This window comes from Rhamphochromis longiceps, linkage group LG7 (assembly GCF_057381845.1).
Source record: "Rhamphochromis longiceps isolate RC_006_pf linkage group LG7, R_longiceps_female_GT1.1, whole genome shotgun sequence".
In the NCBI taxonomy this organism is placed as follows: domain Eukaryota; kingdom Metazoa; phylum Chordata; class Actinopteri; order Cichliformes; family Cichlidae; genus Rhamphochromis; species Rhamphochromis longiceps.
The window spans coordinates 11112852-11139891 of NC_140563.1; the positions used below are offsets into that span (position 1 = coordinate 11112852).

Below are 27040 nucleotides of genomic sequence, written 5' to 3' on the forward strand. Positions count from 1 at the left end.
GGATCCGAATCTGATTTTACGTGAAGCTGAGATAAACGGCAGCCACTTGCCTCGATTTCATTCGACGGGGACACGTTTGACCGTGCACGTGCTTGTGCTGGTGTGTGCGTGTGTTTGTGTGATGACATTTCCACAGAGAGACAGGGCAAGGTTTATCAGTCATAAACACGAGCCGATGGATCCCATCACGCTGTGAAGATATGTGTGTTTACTCAGCAGTGTGAAGAGCAAAGATACACGGGAGGAGAGAAGGAGACGCGTGTTATTTGGGGTTATCATGTTATGTGGACGCTGTTGCTGAAATGTATCTGGTGTATGTAATAATGAATAAAGGATTTGGTGTCTTAATCTTATTTAAGCATCGTTGTCTTCGCAACAAATGAGCTGACTGGCAAGAATCGGAGAATCCTGGAGGCTTAGTTTGAGGCAATGTCTTTCTCGGTCTTTTTGCAAGGAAATGATTGGAATTCCTGGTACTTAACATGCCTAATGAGTAGAACAAGGGAATCACAAAGAGGAAGTCTGTGTAATTCCTTTCATTTTATTCTTTCTGGCTTTCTTTGTGAGCGTAAATCTGCTTTGTATCGACGGCACTCAGAAAGACATTTACTGCATAGCGGTTTCTGTTTGCTGCCATTTTACACCAGGATGGCCCCTGATAGCTATTCTTGGCAGAAATCTTATCCTTCCCTGGCCAGACGCCTCCTGATTTTATTAATGCCCCCATCAGGAAGTGGAGCCTAGAGTTTCTCTTTACTAACAAACAAATTAGTCTTTGTATTTGAGTGGCTCCACCCCTCCTCCCTCTTTCCCCCGGCTGCTGGAGAAGCTGGAAGAAAATTCTCAATGAAACAAAGAAGACATGCAGCTCGATGGCTCATGAGTGGAGCCCAGGGGCATTGGTGTTGATTGGGGAAAGCAAATACTATTTTCTACTGGAGTAATTGTTTCCGTTCTAAATTTGGACATGTGAAACACCCCTGCAGGAACAAATATAGCCCGTTTACCCCCATAAAGATTACAATTTCTATTTTTGGTAGAATAGCTTTAATGAAGCACATCAAACATGGCTTTTTTTCCCTTTTTTTCTTTTCAGAAAAACAACCATGAGTAAAGTGAAGTTAATATACTAACAGAACTATTTGTATGCTTGTTAGATTTCTATGTCATTGTTCTGTAGTCTAGAAAAACAATCTGGAGGCATAGTGTTCGTGCTGGGAGTGGAAACTGTTTAGCTCTTTTCTTTATCCTTTAGCTCTCAGTAGACAGTGTTTTGACAAGACAATGAAAACATGTCTGTTTGCCTCATTGGATGGACACCGTCACCGTGTCTTAAGCGCCTTTAAGAACATAACAGGTTTAACCTAAGAGCTTGTATGTCATTGCATTTCCTGAGCTGATTGTTGAACCCTCTTTTAGACACTGTTAAAAAATATATATAAATGCAACTAGAAGATATTCTGATTTCATAACGATTTAACATACAATGCAAGGGAATTAGTTGTTCTTTTTCTGAGATTCACAGAAGATTTCTCTTAGGCTTTTTGACTGACAGTTGATTCCCAAACACTGGTGTATTTACCCCAGAGAGTACTTGAGCTGCTGTATGAAGGAATGTGAAAAAAACTATATAGAGAAAAATGTGATTTATAGTCAGTTTCTCTAAAATTAATCACTAAATGGAACGAAATAGTCAGGGGAAATGGGTAAAATATGGATGTTTGAATTAAAAATGGACTATTTTAACTTCACTGGAGTAAAATGTTAAAATAGGTAAAATTAATATATGAACTGATTAAATAGCTAAGTTAAAAAAAAGACAATTATGTGATAACGGACGAAATAGTTGGCTTAAGAAAACTGATGAACAGAAAAACAGTGAATTGGTAAACAGATTGATACATTATGAAATGATTAAAAATAATAAAAGTTTGAATGAAGTTTGCAAAGGTGCTGAAGAAGTGAGACTGTATAATCTACTTTGAAGCATTTACCTTTCTTGCATTGGGCTATTCAAAGGGTATTCAGTGTGCACAAAGAATTGAAGACAATGTAGGATGTTACCTGAACAGGCAAGTACAGCAGATGTCATATCTAAGTCTAATCATATACCCAGGATTTTCTTTATAAATTTCCTTTGTGTCATTATAGGACCAAGAGTTATTTATTTATTTGTTTGCTTTCTTCTTTGACTGGCTGAGCATCTATTTACTGTCTTGTATTTTATTTTCATGCTGATTGATGACTGTTACTTGTGAAGTAACTCATGACTTCCAGTGCTCCATGGAAGCATGTTTTTTTGCTTTTCTAACAAAACCTGTCGACACCTTGTCGCCTGGGGACAGACATGACTAACTTGGCGCATCCAAAACTGCATACAGCATGTATGTAATTGCATGTTTCACTGCGATAAGGTTTCCCTTGATGTAGTTGCTGTTTTGCACAATTAATAGGATAGCCGATTATCGTCAATAAAAAATGCAGTTTTTTTTATTGTGTGTGTGTGTGTGTGTGTGTATGTGTGTATGCATCTGCCTGCCTGCCTCTCTGTCTGTTTGCATATGGGTGTGTGTGTGTGTGCGGTGTGAAGGGATGCTCCAGGCCTTGTGGTTTCAAGTGCTGTTTTCCGAGAACAGAGAAATAGCTTATTTAAATGTTGGGGTTATCTGAGGTGAAGGACCACATGTCTTCCAACGAAATGCAGGGTTTTTGTCTGATGTGATACAAAAGATGTATGAACATGTTAACTCTCGCACTTTATTGTGAAAGTAAGCGACTGTTTCTCTCATCACCCTGTTCACCTCAGCTGACCTTGGTAAGAACCTCTCCCCCCGTGTCGCACTTAAAAACTCCTTTCCTGAGAGAGCAGTGAGAATAAATTAATTTCTTTCATGCAGCGTAGGAACTTGGTGTAAACATGCTGTTTTTCCTATATGAAAAACTGCCAGCAAAGTACCAACTTTACTGTACTAACAAGATTATGTTTCAAGAAGATTACTTACGTGGAAATCTTTTGGCATACACAATCTCCAGGCTGTATTTCCCATCGAACACTGCTGAAACTGTGTATATGATGCATATGTACTGTAATACTCTTCTGTTGTTCTTTTTCTTTGTTTCTCAATGAAGAAAACAGTAAAGATTTTTTTTCTGTGTGTTGCAGTCTGTGGCCCGGATATCGACCTCCGAAACGACATCGATCAATTTAAGCGTCTTGAGAACTGCACGGTGGTGGAGGGCTACCTGCGCATCCTCCTCATCAACGAAAAGACCAGCAACAACAGCCAGCAGGAGGACTTCCGCTCCGTCAGCTTCCCGAAATTGACCGTCATCACCGGCTACCTGCTTCTGTTTCGTGTCTCGGGCCTCGATAGCCTCAGTGTGCTCTTCCCCAACCTGAGCGTCATTCGTGGGCACAACCTCTTCTACAACTACGCCCTCGTGATCTATGAGATGACCAGCTTAAAAGACATTGGGCTTTACAACCTGAGGAACATCACCCGTGGGGCCATGAGGATTGAAAAGAACCCTGAGCTCTGCTACCTGGACTCGGTGGACTGGTCATTTATTATGAATACTGAGTTCAACAATGTTATCAACGGGAACAAGAAGGCAAAGGAATGTGACAACGTCTGCCCGGGGATCATGGAGGATAACCCTCTTTGTCAGCAGACGACGTTCAATGACAATCGTAACTACCGCTGCTGGACCTCCAACCATTGCCAGAAAGGTAACCCTGAACTTCTTGGTAGTTTTCATCATGGCGATGTTTGAGCGATGCTTTGTGCTGCAGTAGAGTAAATGCGGACGTGGCTTTGATCTAGCTCGGAGGTTTCCAGCATCACAAACATGAAGAAATTGTAAATTTCTTCACCAGTGAACAAATCCCATGAATCTATGCAGTGTTTTTCCTTCATTTCCGTCAGGCAGTCAGATTGTCCATGGGCCAGTGCAAACATTTCCTCTCTGTTCGTTACAGAGACCTTGTCTTTAGATCAGGCTATTTGTGGAATGAAGGATGGCTGCAATATAGAGCACCAGGTATTAGAGAGGCATACTCAGTTGAGGTTAAAGTTGCCCTGCCAAGAAATGAGGTAGTCTACCTGTCTGGACCATGTCAGCTAAATATTTGCCTGAGGGACATTTTGCGATTTATGAAAAGGGGTATATTGAAAAATAAGGGGGGGGAGGGTAATTCTTGTTTAACTTTGGCCTTGCGGTAGGGTCATGCATTTTTTAACAGTTCAGGGGAGGGTCATATTTTTTTATATTCATTGCATTTAAATTCCTTCCATTCTGTAGAGTTGAGTCAGTTCATTTATGAATATCTGATACTTTGTGCATCCATACAGCAGGCGGGTGTAGCACCTTGTGGTCACATTACTTATCTTCACTGTCTTTTTCACAGATTTTAGAGTGTGAGACAGTTTGTGCTTTCAGATCAGAAACTGGGACAAGTAGATCTTCCATCTCATGCCTCTTCAAAACAACTCTGTCAACCACTTCGAGTCTTTATAGGCCAAAAAGATGAGCAAAGAGGCTTTTTGGAGGAATTTTATGTTGTTGTTGTCTAACACATTTCACCCACTCTTTCCATGAATTTAAGTAATTATTGCTGTTTGCTGTTTGGTACTGGAGGACACTTATATATTCCAGCAACTACTTTGTCAGGTGTTTCTGCCTGCCTGCGGGCAGATGATGTCACAAAATGCACATAAAACTATAAGGGTGTCTAGATGGGAGCAACATGAAGGCTTAGCTTGAAGACTGATTTGGTCCAACATTGTCTCTGGTTTGAAGTTCAGTTACAGGTCATGAAAATTTATTCAAAGTTGGAGTCAGGTACACATTTACAAAAGGTCTCATCGATCTATGCGTCAGAGGTTTGAGTTTTTTTAACCATCTGTAACTAAAACTAGCACATGATGACATTTTTGTGTGAAAACAGTTTTTTTTAATATTCCCCCTGCCCATTTTTGAAGGCATCTGTGCAGGTGCTAGGATTAGTTTGAAGTCACAAACACCCCTGTCCTTCATCCCTTCAGGGAACCTCAGAATAAACAGTGGAAATCAAGCTTGCTGCGTTTTCCTATTGACCAAGTCGATCTCTATAGGAAAGCAATGGTGTTCACTGTGTGCGTTTTGTGACCTGCTGGTGCTCCCTGTATGTTATCAGCCCTTTGATCAATACACAATGAAAATGAACAAGGTTTTGTATGGTTGTCTTTGTTCAAAAACATTGAAATCTTAAATGGGCATATTTTACAAATACCATACATAGTAAAAGGTGCAAATCGCCTGTGATGACTTTTTAGTCACGTCTGTTCTTCCCACACTAGCTGCTATGTGGGGTTTTGTGGTGAAACCCTCTGTTGTTCTCACAAAGCGGACTTGAGAAGCAGAGCCGGAGCATTGTTTGAACCAGTTCACTTCTCTCAGAGGCCCAGGCGAGGTCAGGGTAAAAGCATTCATCTAGAAGGCCTTGAGGTCTCAAGGCTGCAGATAAAGGGTCTGGGTTTAGCTACACAGTGGTAAAAAAGGAGGAGTTACTGAGGCAAAAATAAGATACAATGAAGCTAGAGCAGATCTGTGATGTCTTGTAATATTCCAGGCTTTGTGCCTGTCTTTGTTTTTATAAAGGTTTGATGTGTCTCTCCTCCCCGCTTAAGATTCCTCTCTCCTCCTTCCTCCGCCCCTTTGTATAATTGCCTTGTTTTTCTCCAGTACAGATGTTCCTTCAAGGGCATGCAGTGGTATTCTAGTCAATACAGCCCGGTCTCCTCTTTAATTACACAACATGAAGAGGGAGTGATGTCTGCCTAGCTCACTGCTTTGCCCTCTGGGCCTTTCCAAATGTTTGTCCGCTCACCAGATACTGTTTCCCACACCAGGTTTGGGTGAATTAGACCAGGGTTTTTCAGAAGTGAGCTTTAATATGTTGCGTTACATCTGGATTTACGACAGGATGGACGTGAGTAGGAGTGACTGTGCAGAGAAGTGCAGATTGGAGCAGAAATTCTGGGTGCCTTTTAGTGGCAGGGAGAGATGCATAGAGAAGCTGTTTACAGGAGGAGGGGCATGGAGGGGAAATGTCAGACAAATGTCAAGTATACAAGCTCAATGCCAATGTCTCGCTGAAGGGCAGTGTACAGAGTGTTGAAAAAGGCCCCGTTCCTCCCACTCATCTATAACCCCCATGCTTCCTCGTATATCCTCTCTGCCTTCCTCATTGTTACTCCCTCCTCTTTGTATATGTTGTCTGTTCTCGTCTTCCTAACTGTCGTTCTCCACTTCACTTAGCCTCAGTCTCATCTCTGATTGTCCTTGTCAGTTGTTCTGCTGGTGTTTCGTTTTCTATTTTCACCTAACTCTTTTCTGCAGGGCTTATCAGGGGCTGTTAACAGCTCCGGCTGTCAGATATCTCTTCATTGTTTACTTGTCGAAAGGCACTTACTCACACACATGCACACACACACACACACTGGTCAGAACCACCAAGCTTGTTTGGCGAGACCCTGGACCTTATCCAAATCCGCATAGTCAATAGGCAGTTGCAATTAGGCAGATGAACACTAAGCATGCCGCTGTAGTCACGGCTGGTCTTAGGGCCGGCTAGTCTTCATAGCTCCACTGGGAGGCACACACTCTCTTACCCGCTGGTTCTCACATAGCTCACGTCTTTATGCAATAGAATATTCATTTATGGTATGCTCAGCCTTGCAGGCACTCCGGTCTGGTTTCTCAACCTTAACTTACCCTGTCTAATTTAAAGCAGCACGTCTGCCATGCTTTATTTTTATATTAACAAATGCACGTCATAATGATTTATTTATTGTTTTTAAGAGTAGTGGGACATTAGGGTAAGTCAAAACTTTAGCATGAGGAGACCACAGACTTTGCTCTGGAGCCCTGGCTGTTGGGAGAGCTTTGCACCAGTCTTGGAGACTTTGCATTACTTTGCATTTAGTAATATGTTTGCTCTCTCTCTGCCAAAGACCTACTTGATATCTCTGGCCTGAGTGCTCTGACCTGAATCCACTTCAGAACTGAAGTGGGTTTTTTAATAAAAACAAAAACAAAACAAACCCCCTCCTAAAACCACTATTTTACTGTAGAGCAAGGTCTCACAGGCAGATACGATCTAGTATTCTTCCTGATGAGTAATAGCCCCAATGCTGTTAAGTTTTCACAAATCTTCCCCACATATAATAGAAAGAGCAAAATGAATCATTCTGACTGTGGCATCCAGTCGGTCTTATCTAAACGTGTCAAAACGGTGCCATTTAAAAATAAGTCGAAAGTGCTTTTTTTAAACAGCTAGTCCTGTAGTTTGTGAAAATGAGTAAACAGTATTTTTTTTCCACTAAGGAAAATATAAAATGTCACAAAGCTTGGGTTTCAGACGGTGTTAGGTCCTTGAGTATTTGAAATCTCAATTCTAATGGGCCTCTGGTCTCTCACAGTGCATAATGATCATCTCTCCACCAATAATTATAACTCTGTGGTATGCAGTGTTTGAGTCTTTCAGTAATAGATGTTTCGCTTGGTAAATTAAGAGGAAATGACGATAATGTCAAGGTTGCACGTTTTATCAGTGCTTGCACCTTCTTTATCCTATTGCTCCATGGAAAAATCCAGCAGATGGCTAAGAAAAGGACTCGGAAGTTGGCCCGACTTCATTTTTGAGCTAATGTTATGCCTTGGATGTTCAAACAATGATTATTTAACACCTTAGTGTTTGCAGGGATTTAATCACCACCTCTCCAAATTCGCCCATACCTGGTGTTTTGTAAGAGTATGGTTACACACTGACTAGCCAGTTTACTTTTGGTTGTTTTCCTGGCTCTCTGCTGATTAATTTCATTCAAATTTCCTGGAAATAACCACTCATTAAATACATTTGTGCAAAGTGGTTCTACGGTGGGTTTGCAAAGAATAAACTAGATTTATTGATCTCTACACCTCTCGTAACATGGAGTTAGTAGAATTGTGTCTGCCACTTTAAGTATATAAGGTAGACATTCCTGCTGGCTTAGTCATTGCAGTTGTGAGGGGATAAAGAGGGGGGAAATACACAGCAGAGGCTGTGTGCGGACTACACATGGAAAGCCGTGGAGAAACTTTATGTGCTATTTCGAATAATAAAGTTTTAAACTGATTTGTGTGTGTGTGTGTGTGTGTGTGTGGTCTGTTTGGTGTATGCAGCCATTGTTGTGTAATATAGTGAGCCAAGTTCATATGATTGTGCCTTCCCCCTTCTTTTGTTTAACCAACATCCAACAGTAGATACAACGAAGCTTTTGAATATTTAATGGCTTCTGGAGCTTATCAAAGTCCTGCGGTTACAGGCACAGGAAACAGCTCAAATACCAGTCTTGAGAATCCAGTGCTTTCCTGGGGGCATGCTCAGCACCATGACAAGTTCCCGTACATCCGCTGTTTCCACTGGGCACAAACTACTTGCCTGCGCTTTGCTCCAGTTTGTACAAAGCTTGGGCGGAGTGCCAGCGCTGGTGACAAAGTGAGGAGAGTCACTCACTCCCACCATCCTAAAGCCACCAGACTGACCATGGAAAAGTCCCATCTGTCTTGGTGTCTCCTGCCATGTTCACTATATCACTGTATCACCACAGCTCCTGCCTGTGTGTGGTTTCTACCAAGAACTAAAAGAGAATGTAGTCAACATACTGCAACCCTGCTGGCACACTGTGCATGGCCCCTATTATTTCCCATGAGATCAGGATACTATTGATTCACAGTGTTATAACTCCATGGTGTCACAAAAATAAATGCATTGAATAGCAAATAAAGCTCCCTTTACAGCAGCCCTTTGTTTTCTGGGTTCTCAGATGTCTCTTCAAACCAAGGACAAGAGAAGCAAAAACAAGTTACTAATTGGTTTCTTTGCACGTGTGTGTGTGTAATACATGGGGAAATATATTGTCTTCTCTGAATTTATCAGGCATAGATTTTTTAGATTTTATTTACTATATTGTCTTCACATTTTATTTGACTTATTGAAGCACATTTGGCAGTCAGTGGTTATGTTAGCATTAGATAAAAGAATAGTTTAGTGAAATTGTTATTTGCTTTCCTTGAGGCAGTTTATTTGCTGTGGCACGTTTACAGTGTTTTTAATTGTTGACATTACATGATACACAGTGCAGCTACAGTATATAAATCATATCTGAATTTCTTTTTTTGACAATACATCATTAGGTTTTTTCTGATAGGATATTAATTACAAGCAGTTGACGTGTCTTTCTGCGCTGTCATCCCATCTAAATCCTATCACCCACCCTCCCTTCTCCTCTTTCGCCTCTCATGGCCTTTGCCACATTTCCCACCATCTACGTCATATTCATAAATGTCATGCTCAGGGCCCGTTTGCAGATGATATTGGTGCATTAGCCCAAACAGAGACCTCCTTCACCAAGTACCCAGAACCTGAGCCTTGTTGAAGTAAAACTCAACTTGGTTACAAATAGTTCTTCTGCTCAATTGGTTTTATTGGTTGCCTTTGGACTTTCGAGGGGCTCCTGTTGCGATTGGTCAGAAAGGAATTCATTTTTCCTCAGACTTTAATGTGTTTTGAGTTTCATGCAAAGACAAAATTGAAACGGATATTATTTCACTTCGCTGTTTGGGCCAAGAGTGGTGAAAAGCCACAGACACGTGTTGACTGCTCTTACTAACTTTTAATGTCAACAGCAGTGTCCCTCTCTGTTATTTAGAATCGGTTGCAAGTTTGCAAAGTTTCACCGAGTCATGATGACACGGCTGTACAGTGTGCTATTGTCCATGTATGAACAGCAAGGCTTATTGTCTATTAATGCTTGACTCTGTGAGTTTATCCGACTCCTGTCCTCTGTGGCCTACAAAGGTCTCCTCTCAAAGCACTGACAGATTAGATCCGCTTCCTAGGATTGCTTGATTGACCAAAATAGGACCTGTGTGTCTCGCTGCCAGGCTCCAAAGAGACTGACTGACATACTTGTACTCACATCCAAACATACAGACATATGCTCTCTTCTCTCACGTGCCATCGCTTTTGACAAATTTTCCTCAACTTGTGCCCACTGTGACTGTATCTGCTGTGTTTGTGCATGTGTGTGTGTGTTTGTGAGTGAGAGAGAGAGAGAGAGAGAGAGAGAGAGAGAGAGAGAGAGCCTGTGTAAGTGTCAGCCCAGTGTGTAATGTGTTTCCAGCCTGTTTGATGCCTATTTGAGCCACCCAGTTCCTCTAGTGTTAGGCTGCCTGCTGGCTTGTGGCTGCGCAGCTCAGGAGCTGTGACTCATCCTTTGCTCTCACTACTCATTCATAGTATTCATAGTATTCATTCAATACTATAACACCCCCACCCCACCCCCAGCTCTGTGGTAGGTTCCCCTCAGTCCTGCTCTAAATGGCAGGGCGGGATGAGGGCTATCGCCACCTCTTAGCGACGCCTCTGTGAGAGGTGCGAGAGATGAGTGCCTGTGTCTGCTGCCTGTGCCTGCCTTCGGTGCCTTAACTGTGCCTCTGTCTGCCTGCCTGCCTCAGCTCTATCCCTCTTTATAACTCCGGCCACAGCAGCCATTTACTCATGCTAGGCTGACTTGGCTGTGGCTCCTGGGAGATAATGCGCCATGCCTGCAAGTAAGCTCAGAGCATGGGTTAATTCCACAGTGGGGGAAAAAACAAAATCTCCTGCTGACAAATCTCTCCTGCAGAGGTGAGGATGTATGCTGGCATGCCACAGAGAGAGAGAGAGAAGAGTATCCTTTTTTTTTTCTTGCCAGAATAGTTAGGTAGGTTCACTCAGGTCACAGAAACACTGGTCCTCTATTCTCTTCCCTTTAAATGTGTGGCGAGGAGACCAAAGGAGGATCTGAGCTACTCTTGTCTACCTTCCTCACCACACATGGCCAAAATGTGTGTGCTTCTTTAAAAACTGTTGGCCTCTGTTTGTTTTCTTCCATTACTTCTATAAACTATAAAAATATAAAACATGTATAATTACTAAGAGCCGTTTTGTATCCTGCAGCTGCTTAACTAACGATGAATCACGGATCCTATGGTTGTGTTCGTACGTGTCTCTTTTGTGCGTACGCTATCTCTAAAGGAGATATCGAGCAGGCCTCGGCGTGCCAGTGGTGATTTGCCGTCTGTTCTTTTTCGGAGCATGTGTACAATGAGGAGATGAAAGGACATAATAAAATTACAAAGGAAACCTCATGAATTACACAGGTAGATGAAATGCCTCTGACAACCACACACTTCCCTTTCAGGCCTTATTTCAAGTTCCCTATTTACCAGCATGAGGATTTAGATTACAGAAGTTTGAACCAAACTTTGGATAAGGTTGGCGCTTTAAAAAATCTTCCCCATCTAATGTTCGGTGTCAGCAATCGATGAAGGAGTCTTAACTTGTCTAATGTCATTAGCCTGCTTTCTGTCAGTGGCTTAGAATGACCTTGACCCTGTCTTTTGCCTCCCCTTCCTCTCTTCGTCTTGTTTGGGTGAGATCCCCAGAGTCCAGTGCAGTTGTCAACGCGCAGCCTAATGGGCACAGGTGGCTGGGGCTCCTCTGCCTTCTCCAGCCCTCTTGGCATAGTTCTCTTGGCAGACCAGCAGCTCCTTGGCCATTCGCCTCAATGGGCCACTCCAAAGCAGTAATCACCAGCTGGTGCTTTGTTAGCATCAGGGTGGCCCCCAAGATGAATTATGGCTCTCAACTTTGAATTATGGTTTCTTCTGAAATCCAGCAGCGTGTGAAGTTCCGATCAGGATTCGCTGTATTTCCTCCTCCGGCAGGCGTGGATGCAAAAGCAGTTTCATTCATAAAAGCTTTCAAAGAGATGACATGTCACTAGATCATCGCTGATTTCCTCCCAGTTACTGACCACAGCAGAGCAATGTCCGAGAAGGGGATGTAGAGTGCGGAGGATGGTGAGTGTGTGTGTCTGTGGCGGGGGGGGGGGTTGTTGGATGAAAGAAAGCTCTGCAGCTGTATTGCACTATGAAGCAGTCAGACAGCGGCTTGTTACTGTGTCAGATAAATATAGAGGTCTCTAGAGCTCTGCACTGCAGCTCTATCTCTGCTCGCTGCTTAAAGGAAGGGAAAGGCCGCGTCACCTGGGAGATGCCACTCTCCTCATTCATCCTCACTAAATTGGCTTTAGATTTGCAGGACATTAAAAATTATTGAGAATCTGTAGGGATAGAGTGGGGTATAAGGTGAACCACAGAGAAGGGCTGAAGTTAGGCACAAGGTACGCTTTAATGTTTTATGCCCACATACTGTCTTTTCACAGAGCTGTCATCCGACAGCACACTTGAGCTCAGTAGCTGTCATGATTTCATCCATAGCACTTACCGATTTCTTATGTTTATTGGCTTAAAAGTTAAGAAAATGGTGAGTGATGGCTTTGCTAATTCAGCAGCAAGTGCGCCAACCGACCCGCTGTGTATGCGTGTTTTGGTCCGAGCGCGCTTGTGCATCCTCCTTATAACAGCCTGGCTCATGAGGTCTGCTGATCGAGCAGAAAGTGCAGCCTGTTGGGGGTAAAAGAGGAGGTGCATTAGCTCTCCTTTCATCTATTTCATCCTCTTCTGTTTGACGAGCGCACAGTGGTTGATAAGCGTCCAGCGCGCCTTTGAAGTCCCAGTCGGGACTTCAGTTCAACCCTGCCACCACCACCCACCCCCATTACTGCGTCAATTACAGAAAGGCTTTGCAGGCCTTGTTTGCACTTGAGTGTGGATCAGGCTCCTCCCTGTGGCTGATAAACATACAGTCTCCATGTAAACATCACCCATTGTCATTCATATTTTATTACTCACACTCGTTTACTCAGCGTAGGCGCTCCTCTGTCATCCCAGCTTAAGCTTTTGTTCTGTTGCACCTCTGCTTTTATGTATGATCTGGTTTTAAAAAAGTGCTTGGCTTTCTTTGGATGAGTAAGTCAACGTCCATTGTTTCACCCCAGCTGGGAAAAAAAGACCCTGCAGGTGTATTCACTGAGTTGTAGTCTGTTTCTCAACCCTTCTGAGAAGTTGCTCTGTCCTATATGTACTGTTGTTAGCACTTTTCCAGTCCAGGCATGTACTTGCTTGTAAGAAGCTTGTTGTTGCATTCCACCTACCTCCCTGCATAATATAACTTCCAGCCCTTTTGTTTGTGTCTCCCTTGGTCTGCCTGTGTGTGAGGTAATGACACTGATGCTCGTCTTCAGACAAACCCCTCAAACTTTGGTTTCCTTGGAAAACAAAAACTCCCAAAATTAAGAGAACACTTGGGCAATTTTTAACTTTTACTCTTGGTGTGATTTATAATCAAGATTTTGGATTCCATTTACTGTTTATATTGTCACTTTATTTGCAGCAAAAGACACAATGCACTGTTTGTCAGTAAAGATTTTCACCTTCAATATTCCATTTGTCAGGAGCTGATGTGTAATTTATGTGTTCCCTTCACTTTTTTTTTGACCAGTATATATTTTAGTGGGTAGGAATGAAGCCTTAGTGTGGTGCTGGGGAGGAAAGACAGGAAAAAAAGAGCCATAGTCCAATTCAAACACGTTAGATTGTTGCTCTTTCTGTACGTAAAAATAGCCTCGCATAAAGCAAAAGGCCACATTCCTTTTCATATATGCGAGCGTTACATCAGTGGAACTTTTATTTATTTTTCTTTGGTTAGGATCAACAAAACTAGGAAATCTTTTTGTTCCTGCTGTTTTGTTCCTGATTGTTCTAAGAAGGCAGGGCCTTCAATGGCCGTTGTTTCCACTGTATGTTTTATTTACAGTAAAGATTTCAGAGTGTGTTTTCTTCCCCTTTGTCTCTTTTTCAATACTGCAAACGGACTTCCTGTTTAGGGATATCATAACCGCTGAATTCGAGCTTGTTTTGAAATCTGTCCATTAACATTTTTTTTCCCCCCCACAAAGAGCGTTTTTCTTCATAACAGCATGTCCTTCAGTCAACAGCAGCTTTTTAAAGGACTAAGATTAACTCAAAATACTCGGCTTCGTGTTTAAAGTAAATGTCAAAACCACCACCTCCAGATGTGTGTCATCTGGAAAATAAACCGGGGACCAAAGATGGATGAGAAAGGATGTGTGACACTGCCTCTCGGCATGTACTGTACCTACTGTATGCACTGTATATATGTACGTGCTTATAGCGTGCTCAGACAAAAATAGCTTTTGTTTAATTAGCGGTGTGACGTGCATGTTTTTGCTGTGCATATGTGAGTCATTCATCTGCACTAAGGAACAGTTTCCTCAGGCTCAAATCGACGCATGTAAAGGTTTCTTTCCCCTTTCTTCTGGTTCATGGCTTCTTTTTTTCAGATTAGTGGTTCATTGTGTTTACATCATCGCCATTAGAGCTGGGTTAGGCAACATGTTTTTAGCATCATGGGAAGAAAGAAAAAACGGAACAGCTTTTCAGGATATTGTAATTGAAACATTTTGAGAAGGAACTAGAGCCCTGTATCTCCTCTTCTCTCTGTTTTCAGGCTTTATAAAATCCAGCCTGTGACAAAACACTTTAATCGATCGCAGGTATTTTCAGACAAGAGTAGATGAGTCGTACAAAAGTTATATAAAGTGCAAAACATTTCCACAGAAAAAGTGACACAGGGTCAGAGCAGGTTAAGCGTAGGTCTTTCCTGGAAAAGCAGCGTTTGAATCCAAAGTGATGCCGTTAAACAGGAGTTTCATGAAGCACTGTGAAGATCCAGCGTGGTGACTGCTAGGGAAAGGCCACCCAGTGACGGCGCTTTCAGGCTGTAAGAGAGAACAACACCCACAGTAAGATTTTGCTCTGTGGTTGGTGAGTGTCTCGGCTTGCCCGAGGTGCATCACAAGGTGCTGAACTCATGGCTCACATAATTCATTTTTAAAAACATAATAAATATACTTGTGACACCCGCAGGCACTAAATGACGCAATAAAGAACTTTTCCATCTCTAGACAACTTTGGGATTTTGCACAAGACAAAATGAACTCAAAGCTAATGAATGTTACTTCGTCTTCTATTTTTCCTTTTCAGATAAATTATTTTACGACATTTTACTAATTAGGGTTTTTTTTTTTTTTTAGCCTTTCAGTCACTCAGTCGACGCTGACCCGTTTCAAATTGAAGTAGAACAAAAACCTGCTAAATGTCTGTTTTTGTCCTCAATGTTGCTGTTTCATTTTTAATTTATAGCATTCTGCACGGTTTACTCAAGCTGACCTTTAAATGCCCATTTGATGCTTCTCTTTGTGGAGTTTTTGGTTATGATGGTTATGTGTGTGCTAACTGGTTATGTTTTGAATGTTTTGAATAACAACTACCTGTACTACAAGTACCTGTTCTCCTTCATCATTTTTCTTCTTATTTAAACTGGTGTTTGCTGTTCTTCCAGTGTATCTTTACATAGCATGCCAGTGCCGTGGAATCAGACAGACCCGGCATCTTACATCACGCACTGTGCCGCCTCCGCTTTTTACTTTTCACGGATCGGTCAGTTTGGGTCTCCTACTATTTTCCACATCCCGGATAAAAGCAAAAAAAATGTAATGACCAAGAGGAATAAAAGTGCACTATTCCTGCTTGGAACATGAGAGTGAGGTGGGAGAGGAATTTACTTTTTTACATTTTTTTTGCTTAGGTGTGCGCTGATGAGAACGATGAGGTCAATGAGAGCATTATGGATTGTCTTTGAAATTATGTGGCCGTCTGATACGTGTGATGAAGCAGGACTCCTCTTTGTGTGTAAGGACAGTGGGTGCACAGACTCTGTGAATGGCTCACATTGTGAGCCACTGTGTTGGCACCAGTGGCTTTACTGGCACGTAGATGTAGAGTCAGATATGCTGGACCCTGGCCTACTCTGTGGTATTATTAGTATTCTGTATCTCTGCAGAGGTCCTGCACACCTCAGCCTGCTGAGAAGCTGTCATGTAGAATCTCAAATCAAGGAATGGTTTGTTTTTACACCTTTCTGTCCACTGAGTTTTAATTAAGTGAAAGCCCAAAGTGGCTGAGGTACAGGGGTGTTTGCCTAAGTAAATATAATATTTAAGACCGGCAGCGATACCCCCTGAGAATGTGACCTTTTCTAGTGACTGCCTCCACTGCAGGATTAATTTAAGCTCTTGGAATTGGGATTCAACATTTTTTTTTTATTCAAATGTGTGGCTCATTTTTTTTTTAGCTATCTTTATGTTTGTTATTTTTCCTTAATTGTGCGTAGATGCACAAAAAAGAAAAATCACAGTTAATCCCTAAAACTCAATCTGTGTCACGGTCCTGGGTCTCCTGACCCAGCGTTTTTAGTTCTTTGTGATTTTTGTATTATTGTACTTGTGTGTGATTTATTCTATGGCTTCTAGTTTTGATCCCTTGCCCTTCATGTCTCTCTGTGTCCCCTCTGTTCTGTGTAATTGTGTGTCTTTGCATGTTTGAGTTTCTTGTTTTCTGTCACTCTGCATTGTGCATTATGTTCTCATGGTTGGTTTTTTGTTACTCTCTCTAGTCTAGTCTCTTGTGTTCCCAGCTGAGTATTTCCCTGTGTATTTTGGTTCTTAGACCTCTGCCTTATGGTTTATGTCTCTGTATTTCTTAGTTGCTGTCTCCACTGTGTCAAGTTCGCGTCTCTGTGTGATACTTCCTGTTTTACTTTGATGGTCCGTGTCTCATGTGAATGCGTCCTGCTTTGCTTGTCTCGTCAGTCCTGATTTCTCCCAGCTGTGCCCTCCTTCTGTGTCTCATTCCCCTCGTTACTTCCCAGTGTATTTAAACCCTGTGTTTCTCTGAGTCAGTGTCGCGTCGTCCCTCATGCTGTGTGGATCTCCCTGTGTGTCTCTCTGTGAGTTTTCCAAGTTCCCAGTTTAGATTAGTTTGTATGTTTTTTCCCTGCCAGCAAATAAAGCTGAGTTTTGAGTTCACCTCCCTGAGTCTGTGAGTCCTGCACTTTGGGTCCAACTCCTGCCTGCCGCACAGCGATTCATGACAGAACGACGCGACCACAAAAAGGATCCAGCGGACTCAATGAGGAGGCGCCGCTTGGCTTTTGATGGGACCCGGTTGGTTCTTGGGGGTCCTCCGTGTAGCCGGTCGTCTTCGTTTGCCACTAACCCATCTACTCACTTTTCTGTTTCCTCTCCACTGTTGACGCCTGCGACCCGGACCCGAGGAAAGCACCCGAGGCGGCACCGCGAGGAATACTATGAGCCTGCGAGCAACCAGCTCACGCCAGCACAGGCATTTTATAAAATGCTGGGGATTATCATTGTTCCCCCCAGTGCACCCAACATTTCCACACCGCAGCAGGAGCAACTGCAGCCGAGTTTTCCCACATCACCTTCAGCCAGCCCTTCTCCCTCTTCAACAGGGAAGCGGCAGACACCCTGCCAGCATTCACAGCCCCAGCGAGGGCCTGGATTTCTTCCTGTACAGTCGGCTAGGGTGAGTGGTGGAGCTACTCTTTTGGCTCCTGCAGAAATAAAAACTGTTAATTCCGGGCCGGCTTGTTGTGTAAGCGGCACCGGAAATGAAAGAACTGCTTATTTTAAGGACAATTCTGGCCCATTGAGCCATTCAAACTGTCACTCCTGTTCCTTTCGAGCCTATCCATGAAACTAGGAAGATTGGTGTCTCTGTGCTCAATAACTCCAAGGATCCAAAGACTGTTTTAGACTCAGATGGTTGTGAGCTACAAACTGAAATGAAGGGTCCTGAGGGTTCGGTTAAAAATGAACTGTGTGTTCCCCAGCCCTCAGCTCAGTTAGCTGCCCGGCCTAAAGCCCAGTCGCCGCCTCCACCACCACCATCACTACACCCAGCCATTCAGGCTGCTACTCAGTCAGACATTCAACCCATAGCCCTGCCGTTAATACACTCTGTAGCTGAGCCACTAGCTGCCCGACCCGCAGCCACTTCAGCCACTCCACCCGTTACACCTCCACTACAACCGTCACTGCAGTCTCTAGTGCAGTCTCCAGTGTCCCCAGCGCAGTCTCCAGTGTCCCCAGTGCAGCATCCCTTAGCACAGTCATCCGCTCAATCACCAGCTCCACTTTCCCCTCAACTATCACTACCACCTCTAGCTCAGTCTCCTGTGCACTCACCTCTGGTTCATTCTCCTGTGAAGTCATCAACTCCACTGCCTACTCCACTCTCACCACCTCCGTTACAACAGACATCAGTTCAGTCCCCTGTGCCAGTGCAGACGCCCTCAGTTCAGTCTCCCGTGCAGTTATCTACTTCACCACCATCAGTAGCTCAGCTCCCACTCTCATCCGCATCTCCAGTAGCTCAGCTCGCACCTGAACCATTGGCCCAGTCCCCGATAGCAATACGGTCTTCTGTTCGGCTTAACATTCAGCCAGGGGTCCCAAACCTCTCTGGCTCTACATCAGCTCCTGCTGGAAGCTCGGATGAGCTCATCCAGGACTCCGCGGCTCCCACGCCGCCATCTACCTCGTCCGCTGGGGGTTCCAGTGAGCCCGGCCAGCACCTCCTCGTCTCCGCTGGAGGGTCCGAGGGGCCCGTTCAGCCTCCTGTCTCCGCTGGAGGGTCCGAGGGGCCCGTTCAGCCTCCTGTCTCCGCTGGAGGGTCCGAGGGGCCCGTTCAGCCTCCTGTCTCCGCTGGAGGGTCCGAGGGGCCCGTTCAGCCTCACGCCGCATCAGCTGGAGGGCCCGAGGGGCCTGTCCAGCCGCCACCTGCGACCGCCTCGTCGTCGCCTGGTCCGGCTGCATCTGCCTCTGCTTCTGCTACGCCTGGGCCAGCCTCTGCCTCTGCTTCTGCTACGCCTGGTCCGGTCTCAGCCTCTGCTTCTGGTCCAGCTTTGGCTTCTGCTTCTGCTCCGCCTGGCCCAGCTTCGGCTTCAGCCTGTGCTCCCCCTGGTCCAGCCTCAGCCTCTGCAACCTCGTCTGGTCCGGCCTCCGAGTCTTCGTCCTCGTCTGGTCCGGCCTCCGAGTCTTCGTCCTCGTCTGGTCCGGCCTCCGAGTCTTCGTCCTCGTCTGGTCCGGCCTCCGAGTCTTCGTCCTCGTCTGGTCCGGCCTCCGAGTCTTCGTCCTCGTCTGGTCCGGCCTCCGAGTCTTCGTCCTCGTCTGGTCCGGCCTCCGAGTCTTCGTCCTCGTCTGGTCCGGCCTCCGAGTCTTCGTCCTCGTCTGGTCCGGCCTCGTCTGGTCCTGTGCCCACCAGGCCATGGCCAGCACGCCTGAGACTGGAGGGCCGCCGCTGCCTTCCGCGCGGTCGGCCCCCCTGAACTGCTCCGTTGTCTCCTTCGCCGCCGCCGCTGCCTTCCGCGCGGTCGGCCCCCCTGAACTGCTCCGTTGTCTCCTTCGCCGCCGCCGCTGCCTTCCGCGCGGTCGGCCCCCCTGAACTGCTCCGTTGTCTCCTTCGCCGCCGCCGCTGCCTTCCGCGCGGTCGGCCCCCCTGAACTGCTCCGTTGTCTCCTTCGCCGCCGCCGCTGCCTTCCGCGCGGCCGGCCTCCTGAACTGTTTCCGCGTCGCCGCCGTTGCCTTGCGCGCGGCCGGCCTCCTGAACTGTTTCCGCGTCGCCGCCGTTGCCTTGCGCGCGGCCGGCCTCCTGAACTGGTTCCGCGTCTCCGCCGTTGCCTTCCGCATGGTCGGCCCCCTGAACTGCTCTGTGTTTGGGTTGTTTTCTTGGGCTCCGGTGTTTGCTGTGCTCTTCTTTTGTTTTCTGTTCCGAGCCCTCCGTCCTGGGCCCCCGCCGCCCGCCCTGGGTTGTTTTCTGTTTGGTTTTGTTTTTCTGTGTTTGGGCTGTCTGGAGCCAGCCCTTGAGGGGGGGGGGGGGGTACTGTCACGGTCCTGGGTCTCCTGACCCAGCGTTTTTAGTTCTTTGTGATTTTTGTATTATTGTACTTGTGTGTGATTTATTCTATGGCTTCTAGTTTTGATCCCTTGCCCTTCATGTCTCTCTGTGTCCCCTCTGTTCTGTGTAATTGTGTGTCTTTGCATGTTTGAGTTTCTTGTTTTCTGTCACTCTGCATTGTGCATTATGTTCTCATGGTTGGTTTTTTGTTACTCTCTCTAGTCTAGTCTCTTGTGTTCCCAGCTGAGTATTTCCCTGTGTATTTTGGTTCTTAGACCTCTGCCTTATGGTTTATGTCTCTGTATTTCTTAGTTGCTGTCTCCACTGTGTCAAGTTCGCGTCTCTGTGTGATACTTCCTGTTTTACTTTGATGGTCCGTGTCTCATGTGAATGCGTCCTGCTTTGCTTGTCTCGTCAGTCCTGATTTCTCCCAGCTGTGCCCTCCTTCTGTGTCTCATTCCCCTCGTTACTTCCCAGTGTATTTAAACCCTGTGTTTCTCTGAGTCAGTGTCGCGTCGTCCCTCTTGCTGTGTGGATCTCCCTGTGTGTGTCTCTCTGTGAGTTTTCCAAGTTCCCAGTTTAGATTAGTTTGTATGTGTTTTTTTTTTTTTTTTTTTTTTTTTCCCCTGCCAGCAAATAAAGCTGAGTTTTGAGTTCACCTCCCTGAGTCTGTGAGTCCTGCACTTTGGGTCCAACTCCTGCCTGCCGCACAGCGATTCATGACAATCTGTGTCTGCTCCCAACAAATTTTAACATTGTATATTACAATTGAGTAAGTGTGTATTTCCATTCACGCCACATGGCAGCAGACACTAGCCCAGTGTTGTTTTGCATTGGAGTGTATGTAAATATCAGAGGGGGTTGTTATTTCCTAGCATGTAAGTACGTGCTCTGCCCAGTGAGCTCTTCGGTGCCGCCATGGAGACAGACACATCTGCATTTGGCGCGTCGCTTAGTGCCTGCGGGTGTCAGAAAATGCTGCACACAAGCTTGTGTTTAAGCTCTTGGCTCCGGTGCGGTGGGAGGAAGCGGCCTCTCGGGGCACAGCAAAGAGAGCCTGTGCCGTCGCCTCTTTTTAAGTGCAACAACAGAGATGTCGCTCTTGATTTACGGAGTATGAGCTGGGCGGGTCGTGTCCTGACAGAGAGGCCGGCTACTTGAGGAAGAGGAGGGGAGGAGGAAAAAAAAGTCAAGAGTGGAAAAGAATTGAGAAGAAGCAAGTGAGATGGATGCTCATGCATGTCCATCCAGCAGTCAGAACACATCCAGACTGACATCTGTACAAGACCAAGTCACGTGTTTATGATTCCTCGGGTCCCAGAAATACCCCCAGAACTCCAATCTCTGACCAAGCCAAACGGTTAGGCTTCTCATTAAGTAATCACCATCAGCTTAGGCTGCTGAAATATTTGGCAGTGAAGAAATGAAAATGTAACTATAAAATGTAATAAGCAACCTCAGTGCGGTAAAATGCTGCCTGGAGAATTTATTTGTTTGTATATGTATAGTGTGTGTGTGTGTGTGTGTGTGTGTGTGTGTGTTATGTTTGGATGAACTGTGGAAAACGGCTGTGGTGTCAGGGCGACATACAGAAGCATTGTGCTTGGAAGTGTGTTTGTCTGCGACATTATTTCTCCTACCCTGCTTTCGTTTTTTTTTTCTGTCACTGACAGACACACCCATACCAGGAATCTCTCGTGGTTTTTACCAACTTTGACTTTCTCATGTAAATACTTACCCTTTGAATGGCCCAAATTAGGGCTATCATGCTGAAGATTGATTCAAGATATTGGCCACGGGCCACTGTGGGGATGGTCTGCAGCGTCGCATTTTTTCTGACATAGCTCAATGGAGGAGCTCTCGCATGTCTGCCTTTGATGTTGGAAAAGGCTGTGTTTGTGTGTGTGTGTGTGAGTGTTTTAGGAGGTGGAGTAGGCGGGTGTGGGGTAGGGGGAGGTTAGGCCTAAAGAAACAACAGCGACTGCTCTTGAGTATGTCGCCTGTTCCCAGCTTCTTGGCAGTAAATTTGATCAGAAAAAATACACGCTCTGGCTTCACAATGCAGGCCTTTGTCTCTGGTCGGCATCGGAACCGTAAACCATTTTGGAAACTGTTTCCAGCTTATTAAAACGTTTCCAGACCGTGACTGTTGAAGCAGTGAGTTTTCCAGTTAGTCGCTTGGCATCCTTCCCCATCTTAGGTCTGTCATGGGCATCTTCAGAGAGTAAAGACTGTGGCTAGGATTAACTATTGGACTTCTCTGCTATTCACTTTCTCCTCTCTCTCTCTCTCTACCTCCCCATGCCCCCTTGGCTTTGATTAACTGTGAAGATCATAAGCCAGTTCAAGTGTGGCCTCATACCCTCATTGCCCAGTGTCATTGTTCTAACTAAACTGCTCTCTTCAGCAGGAATGAATTAGCCTTTTGTGCACCAATGGCCTCTTTACAAATAGCCATTAATGTTCTGTTAGTTTAGTTTGGACTCTGTTTAAGTTAAATCACAAGCACTATTAGGCAGTGTAGGCTATTACAGACTTGCCGCTAATTGTCGGTGGAATTGAAATGACATTGTGAGAATAATTAGATTTCTGTTCTCATTTATTGGCTCCAATGTGTTTTGTTTAATCTGAGTTTAATCCGGTTGTCGCTCCCGATATCGTTTCTGAATTGATGTCTTGTAGATCATGGGTGCACGGCCCCCTTGTTATTGTACACCGAGGTGTTCATTGCTCTCTCCGTTACCTTCTCTTCTCTCGTCCCTTTCTGGATTTTTGCCTGTCGCTACAATTCATATGACCATAAATCTTCTAACTTTGTTTTCTAATGTGTGTTGCTCCATTAAACTCCCAGAAGAAAATGTCTTAAATGGACTAAACAGAAACATGAGGAAGCTACTGAAAAGAAAACGCTGTTCTTTGATTTCGCTTGGCTAATTTATTTCCACTTAGAAAATGTATCCTTCATTGTTCACTAGTGCTTTCTGATGCCCTGCGGTCTGTGACCTCCGAGGCATCTTTTGACACTTTTTGAACTGAATGTAAAAATCAACATGGATTTCTCCCTCATGACATTCTAGATTTCCCTTGAGCTTTTGCCATATTTGTATTTTGTCTGTTCTGTAACATTTTACCCCTGGTTCCAGGGTTACGTAAGTTCAGTCTTGTGGCTGGCTTCCCTGTTGGCATTCTTGTCGCATACTGAAGATTCCTCTGTCTATGAGAGAGATAAGGAGAGAAGATACAATGGTGGCGAGGAATGGGAGATGTCACAGAGAGCAGACAATGGGCAGATTCTGTTAAATGAGCCAACTGGTATTGACTCAGGCTTACTGCAACTTATCGTCTAATTGCCACAGTGTTGGCATTATTCCCTGGGTGATATGTGGCTGATGAAACTAAATCCCAGATATATGGCTTGGTGAAGAAATGCTCTAAACACAGACAGTGTTTTGTAGGACACTACATGTTGGGGGGGGGGGGGTCTGATTCTCACAGGGAGATCTGAAACAATACCTTTTGTTTCCTCATTGCTTGCTTTGTCTGATAAACTCTGACCAATAGCTGAAAGCTGTTGACCCTCCATCACCAACTGTTCTCCTGCTACACTTGTTAATTCCTCACCCTTCTGCTGATTCTCACCCCGACAGCTCCTAACCTGGAAGACCACCTCTCTGCACTCTGGGTACTGTTGGCCCATTTACCTCACAGTAAAAAAAGAAAAAGTGCCTTGGATTGGGCAGGGATTATATAAGACTAGCGACTTAGCTGTCGGTACAGTTGATTTCCACTGTTACAAAAGGATAACAGTACTGTCTTCACGTAATGTCACAAACTGAAAGAGGACATAACCCCTGTCCTCCAGAAACCTAATTTCTCACTACTTCTCGTCTTGTTCATGCCCGTGGCGAATCATTTACTTAGGTTTCTGTGGCTGTTTTCACACAGGAACTTTGGACAATTTCAGAAGATTGGGTCGGGATATTTTCCACAGCTGTCCTTTCTCACATGTAGCACGCAGAAGAAAATGGTCTGTTTCAGATGCGTTTGCACTCAGGGAAATACTCTGTGTGGTTTAAGCGAAGGAGCTGCCTTCATGTATGCATGCAGGAGGCACCACACATGACACAAGCTCACTAATAATGAATGCACCTGTGCTGTTTGTGCATCAGTACATTCCAACATTATATAGAATTTGTACTGAGAAGTTGACAAGGTTAATGACAGCTTAATATAAAAACTGACTGTGTGGGGTATTTCTCACATGCACTGCTGTTGGGTGATGTTGGGGGGGTTCAGGGGTGCACTACATGTATGAAAATGGGATAATATGTATCCTTTCTTCTGCTGTCAGTCACATGGAAAATATGGATGACGTCTTCGGGGTTGTCAGGTTAAGTTTTGTTTGTAGACATTAGTGTTTTCTGAGGCTTCATACACCAAACTAACAATTGTCTAAAGTGAAAAAAAAAAAGCTTTTTCCTATAATCCAGTAATCCTTATTTGGAGACGTGTTCACACTTTAACCCATATTCCTCATGCATTTGTAAGGTAAACCTAAGGCCCCCTCAAGAGGGATACAGCTTAAATTAAGAATGCATGACGGTAAGTGATCCGCTGGCACGTCACTTGCACTCAGCTCAGCTTCTCTAGAATGCAGTGTTTAGCCTCTAAGACCCCAACAAATGAGTTTATTTTTAGAAAATCCCACTTCTTATTCCTCTTAATGGCGATTATGGGGTGACGACACATCTATTATTTTTTTTTCATGAGCTGCACTGGAAAATGCCATGTTTGAAGGGTACGTGGGCTCTGCGCAGTCGGTGCGGGCGCACTCGTTTGTTGGTGCCACTTCTCCCCTAAAGGAAAAGGTCCTTTTCTCTCTCTTGACTCTGTGATCATATGTTTGGAGTCGTTACAATTGTGCACATCAAGCATTTACAGTGGGGCAAAAAAGTATTTAGTCAGCCACCGATTGTGCAAGTTCCCCCACTTAAAATGATGACAGAGGTCAGTAATTTGCACCAGAGGTACACTTCAACTGTGAGAGACAGAATGTGAAAAAAAAATCCATGAATTCACATGGTAGGATTTGTAAAGAATTTATTCGTAAATTAGGGTGGAAAATAAGTATTTGGTCACCTCAAACATGGAAAATCTCTGGCTCTCACAGACCTGTAACGTCTTCTGTAAGACGCTTTTCTGTCCCCCACTCGTTACCTGTATGAATGGCACCTGTTTGAACTCATCATCTGTATAAAAGACACCTGTCCACAGCCTCAAACAGTCAGACTCCAAACTCCGCCATGGCCAAGACCAAAGAGCTTTCGAAGGACACCAGGAAAAGTATTGTAGACCTGCACCAGACTGGGAAGAGTGAATCTACAATAGGCAAGCAGCTTGGTGTGAAAAAAATCAACTGTGGGAGCAATCATCAGAAAATGGAAGACATACAAGACCACTGATAATCTCCCTCGATCTGGGGCTCCACGCAAGATCACATCCCGTGGGGTCAAAATGATCATGAGAACGGTGAGCAAAGATCCCAGAACCACATGGGGGGGCCTGGTGAATGACCTGCAGAGAGCTGGGACCAAAGTAACAAAGGTCACCATCAGTAACACACTACAACGGCAGGGAATCAAATCCCGCAGTGCCAGACGTGTTCCGCTGCTGAAGCCAGTGCATGTCCAGGCCCGTCTGAAGTTTGCCAGAGAGCACATGGATGATACAGCAGAGGATTGGGAGAATGTCATGTGGTCAGATGAAACCAAAGTAGAACTTTTTGGTATAAACTCAACTCGTCGTGTTTGGAGGAAGAAGAATACTGAGTTGCATCCCAAGAACACCATACCTACTGTGAAGCATGGGGGTGGAAACATCATGCTATGGGGCTGTTTTTCTGCCAAGGGGACAGGACGACTGATCCGTGTTAAGGACAGAATGAATGGGGCCATGTATCGTGAGATTTTGAGCCAAAACCTCCTTCCATCAGTGAGAACTTTGAAGATGAAACGAGGCTGGGTCTTCCAACATGACAATGATCCAAAACACACCGCCCGGGCAACAAAGGAGTGGCTCCGTAAGAAGCATTTGAAAGTCCTGGAGTGGCCTAGCCAATCTCCAGACCTCAACCCCATAGAAAATCTGTGGCGGGAGTTGAAAGTCCGTGTTGCTCGGCGACAGCCCCAAAACATCACTGCTCTCGAGAAGATCTGCATGGAGGAATGGGCCAAAATACCAGCTACTGTGTGTGCAAACCTGGTAAAGACCTATAGTAAACGTTTGACCTCTGTTATTGCCAACAAAGGTTATGTTACAAAGTATTGAGTTGTATTTTTGTTATTGACCAAATACTTATTTTCCACCCTGATTTACGAATAAATTCTTTACAAATCCTACCATGTGGATTCATGGATTTTTTTTTTCACATTCTGTCTCTCACAGTTGAAGTGTACCTCTGGTGCAAATTACTGACCTCTGTCATCATTTTAGGTGGGGGAACTTGCACAATCGGTGGCTGACTAAATACTTTTTTGCCCCACTGTATGTGTGTTGGCTCAGCTTAGAGCTGTATGAACTATTGATGGTTTCTATGTGTGGCAATTATCCGGCAATAATGGATTGTGTTCTTCCTGAAAATCAGGAAGAAGATCATGTTGTTCTTCTCATACCTCCGCCAAGGAGTTTATGGGATTTTCTTTGTGTTTTTTTTATATATTTGATTTTTGCCTGTTAATATAGACAGAATTTAACCCAACTTCAAATGATTAACATTGTTACTTTTGCCATTTTCTATTAAGACATAGGGCAAAATTGGACATTTTGCATCATATTTTCACTACAGAATATGAACTGAAAGTATTAAATTTAAAAGCTGTTGCCTTAATGTTATTAAAAAATATCAGAAGCTAATCTGCAGCCAGCTATCCTTTTAGATCTAGGAAACGGATTCATGCATGATGTGGAATGTATTTAAAACAGTTGTCAGTGTTCTTGTTACAACTGTTAATAACTGTTAATGCTATTGTTAATAATTGATTACAGTAAAAATCTGTGTTTTGCACTTTTCCTGCTGTTTTGTTAAAAACATAAGAATTAACAGAGGTGGTCCTCTGCCTCCACATGCCTCCCACAAACCAGGTTTCAGTGTTTTGTTGGTTTCATCACAGGATTTAATTAACGAGCTGGAATTTAGGTATTATTGTAGTTCAGGTGCAATCAAGTA

General features: G+C 44.5%; 1 protein-coding gene across 1 annotated transcript in view; it reads left to right on the plus strand.

Moving 5' to 3' along the window:
- igf1ra (insulin-like growth factor 1a receptor) overlaps window positions 1-27040 on the plus strand; it is a 75077-nt gene that overhangs the window by 6036 nt on the left and 42001 nt on the right. Inside the window, exon 2 of the mRNA XM_085412141.1 lies at window positions 3164-3730. Within this exon, the coding sequence (XP_085268267.1) occupies window positions 3164-3730 (567 nt within the window). The remainder of the gene's footprint in view (window positions 1-3163; window positions 3731-27040) is intronic.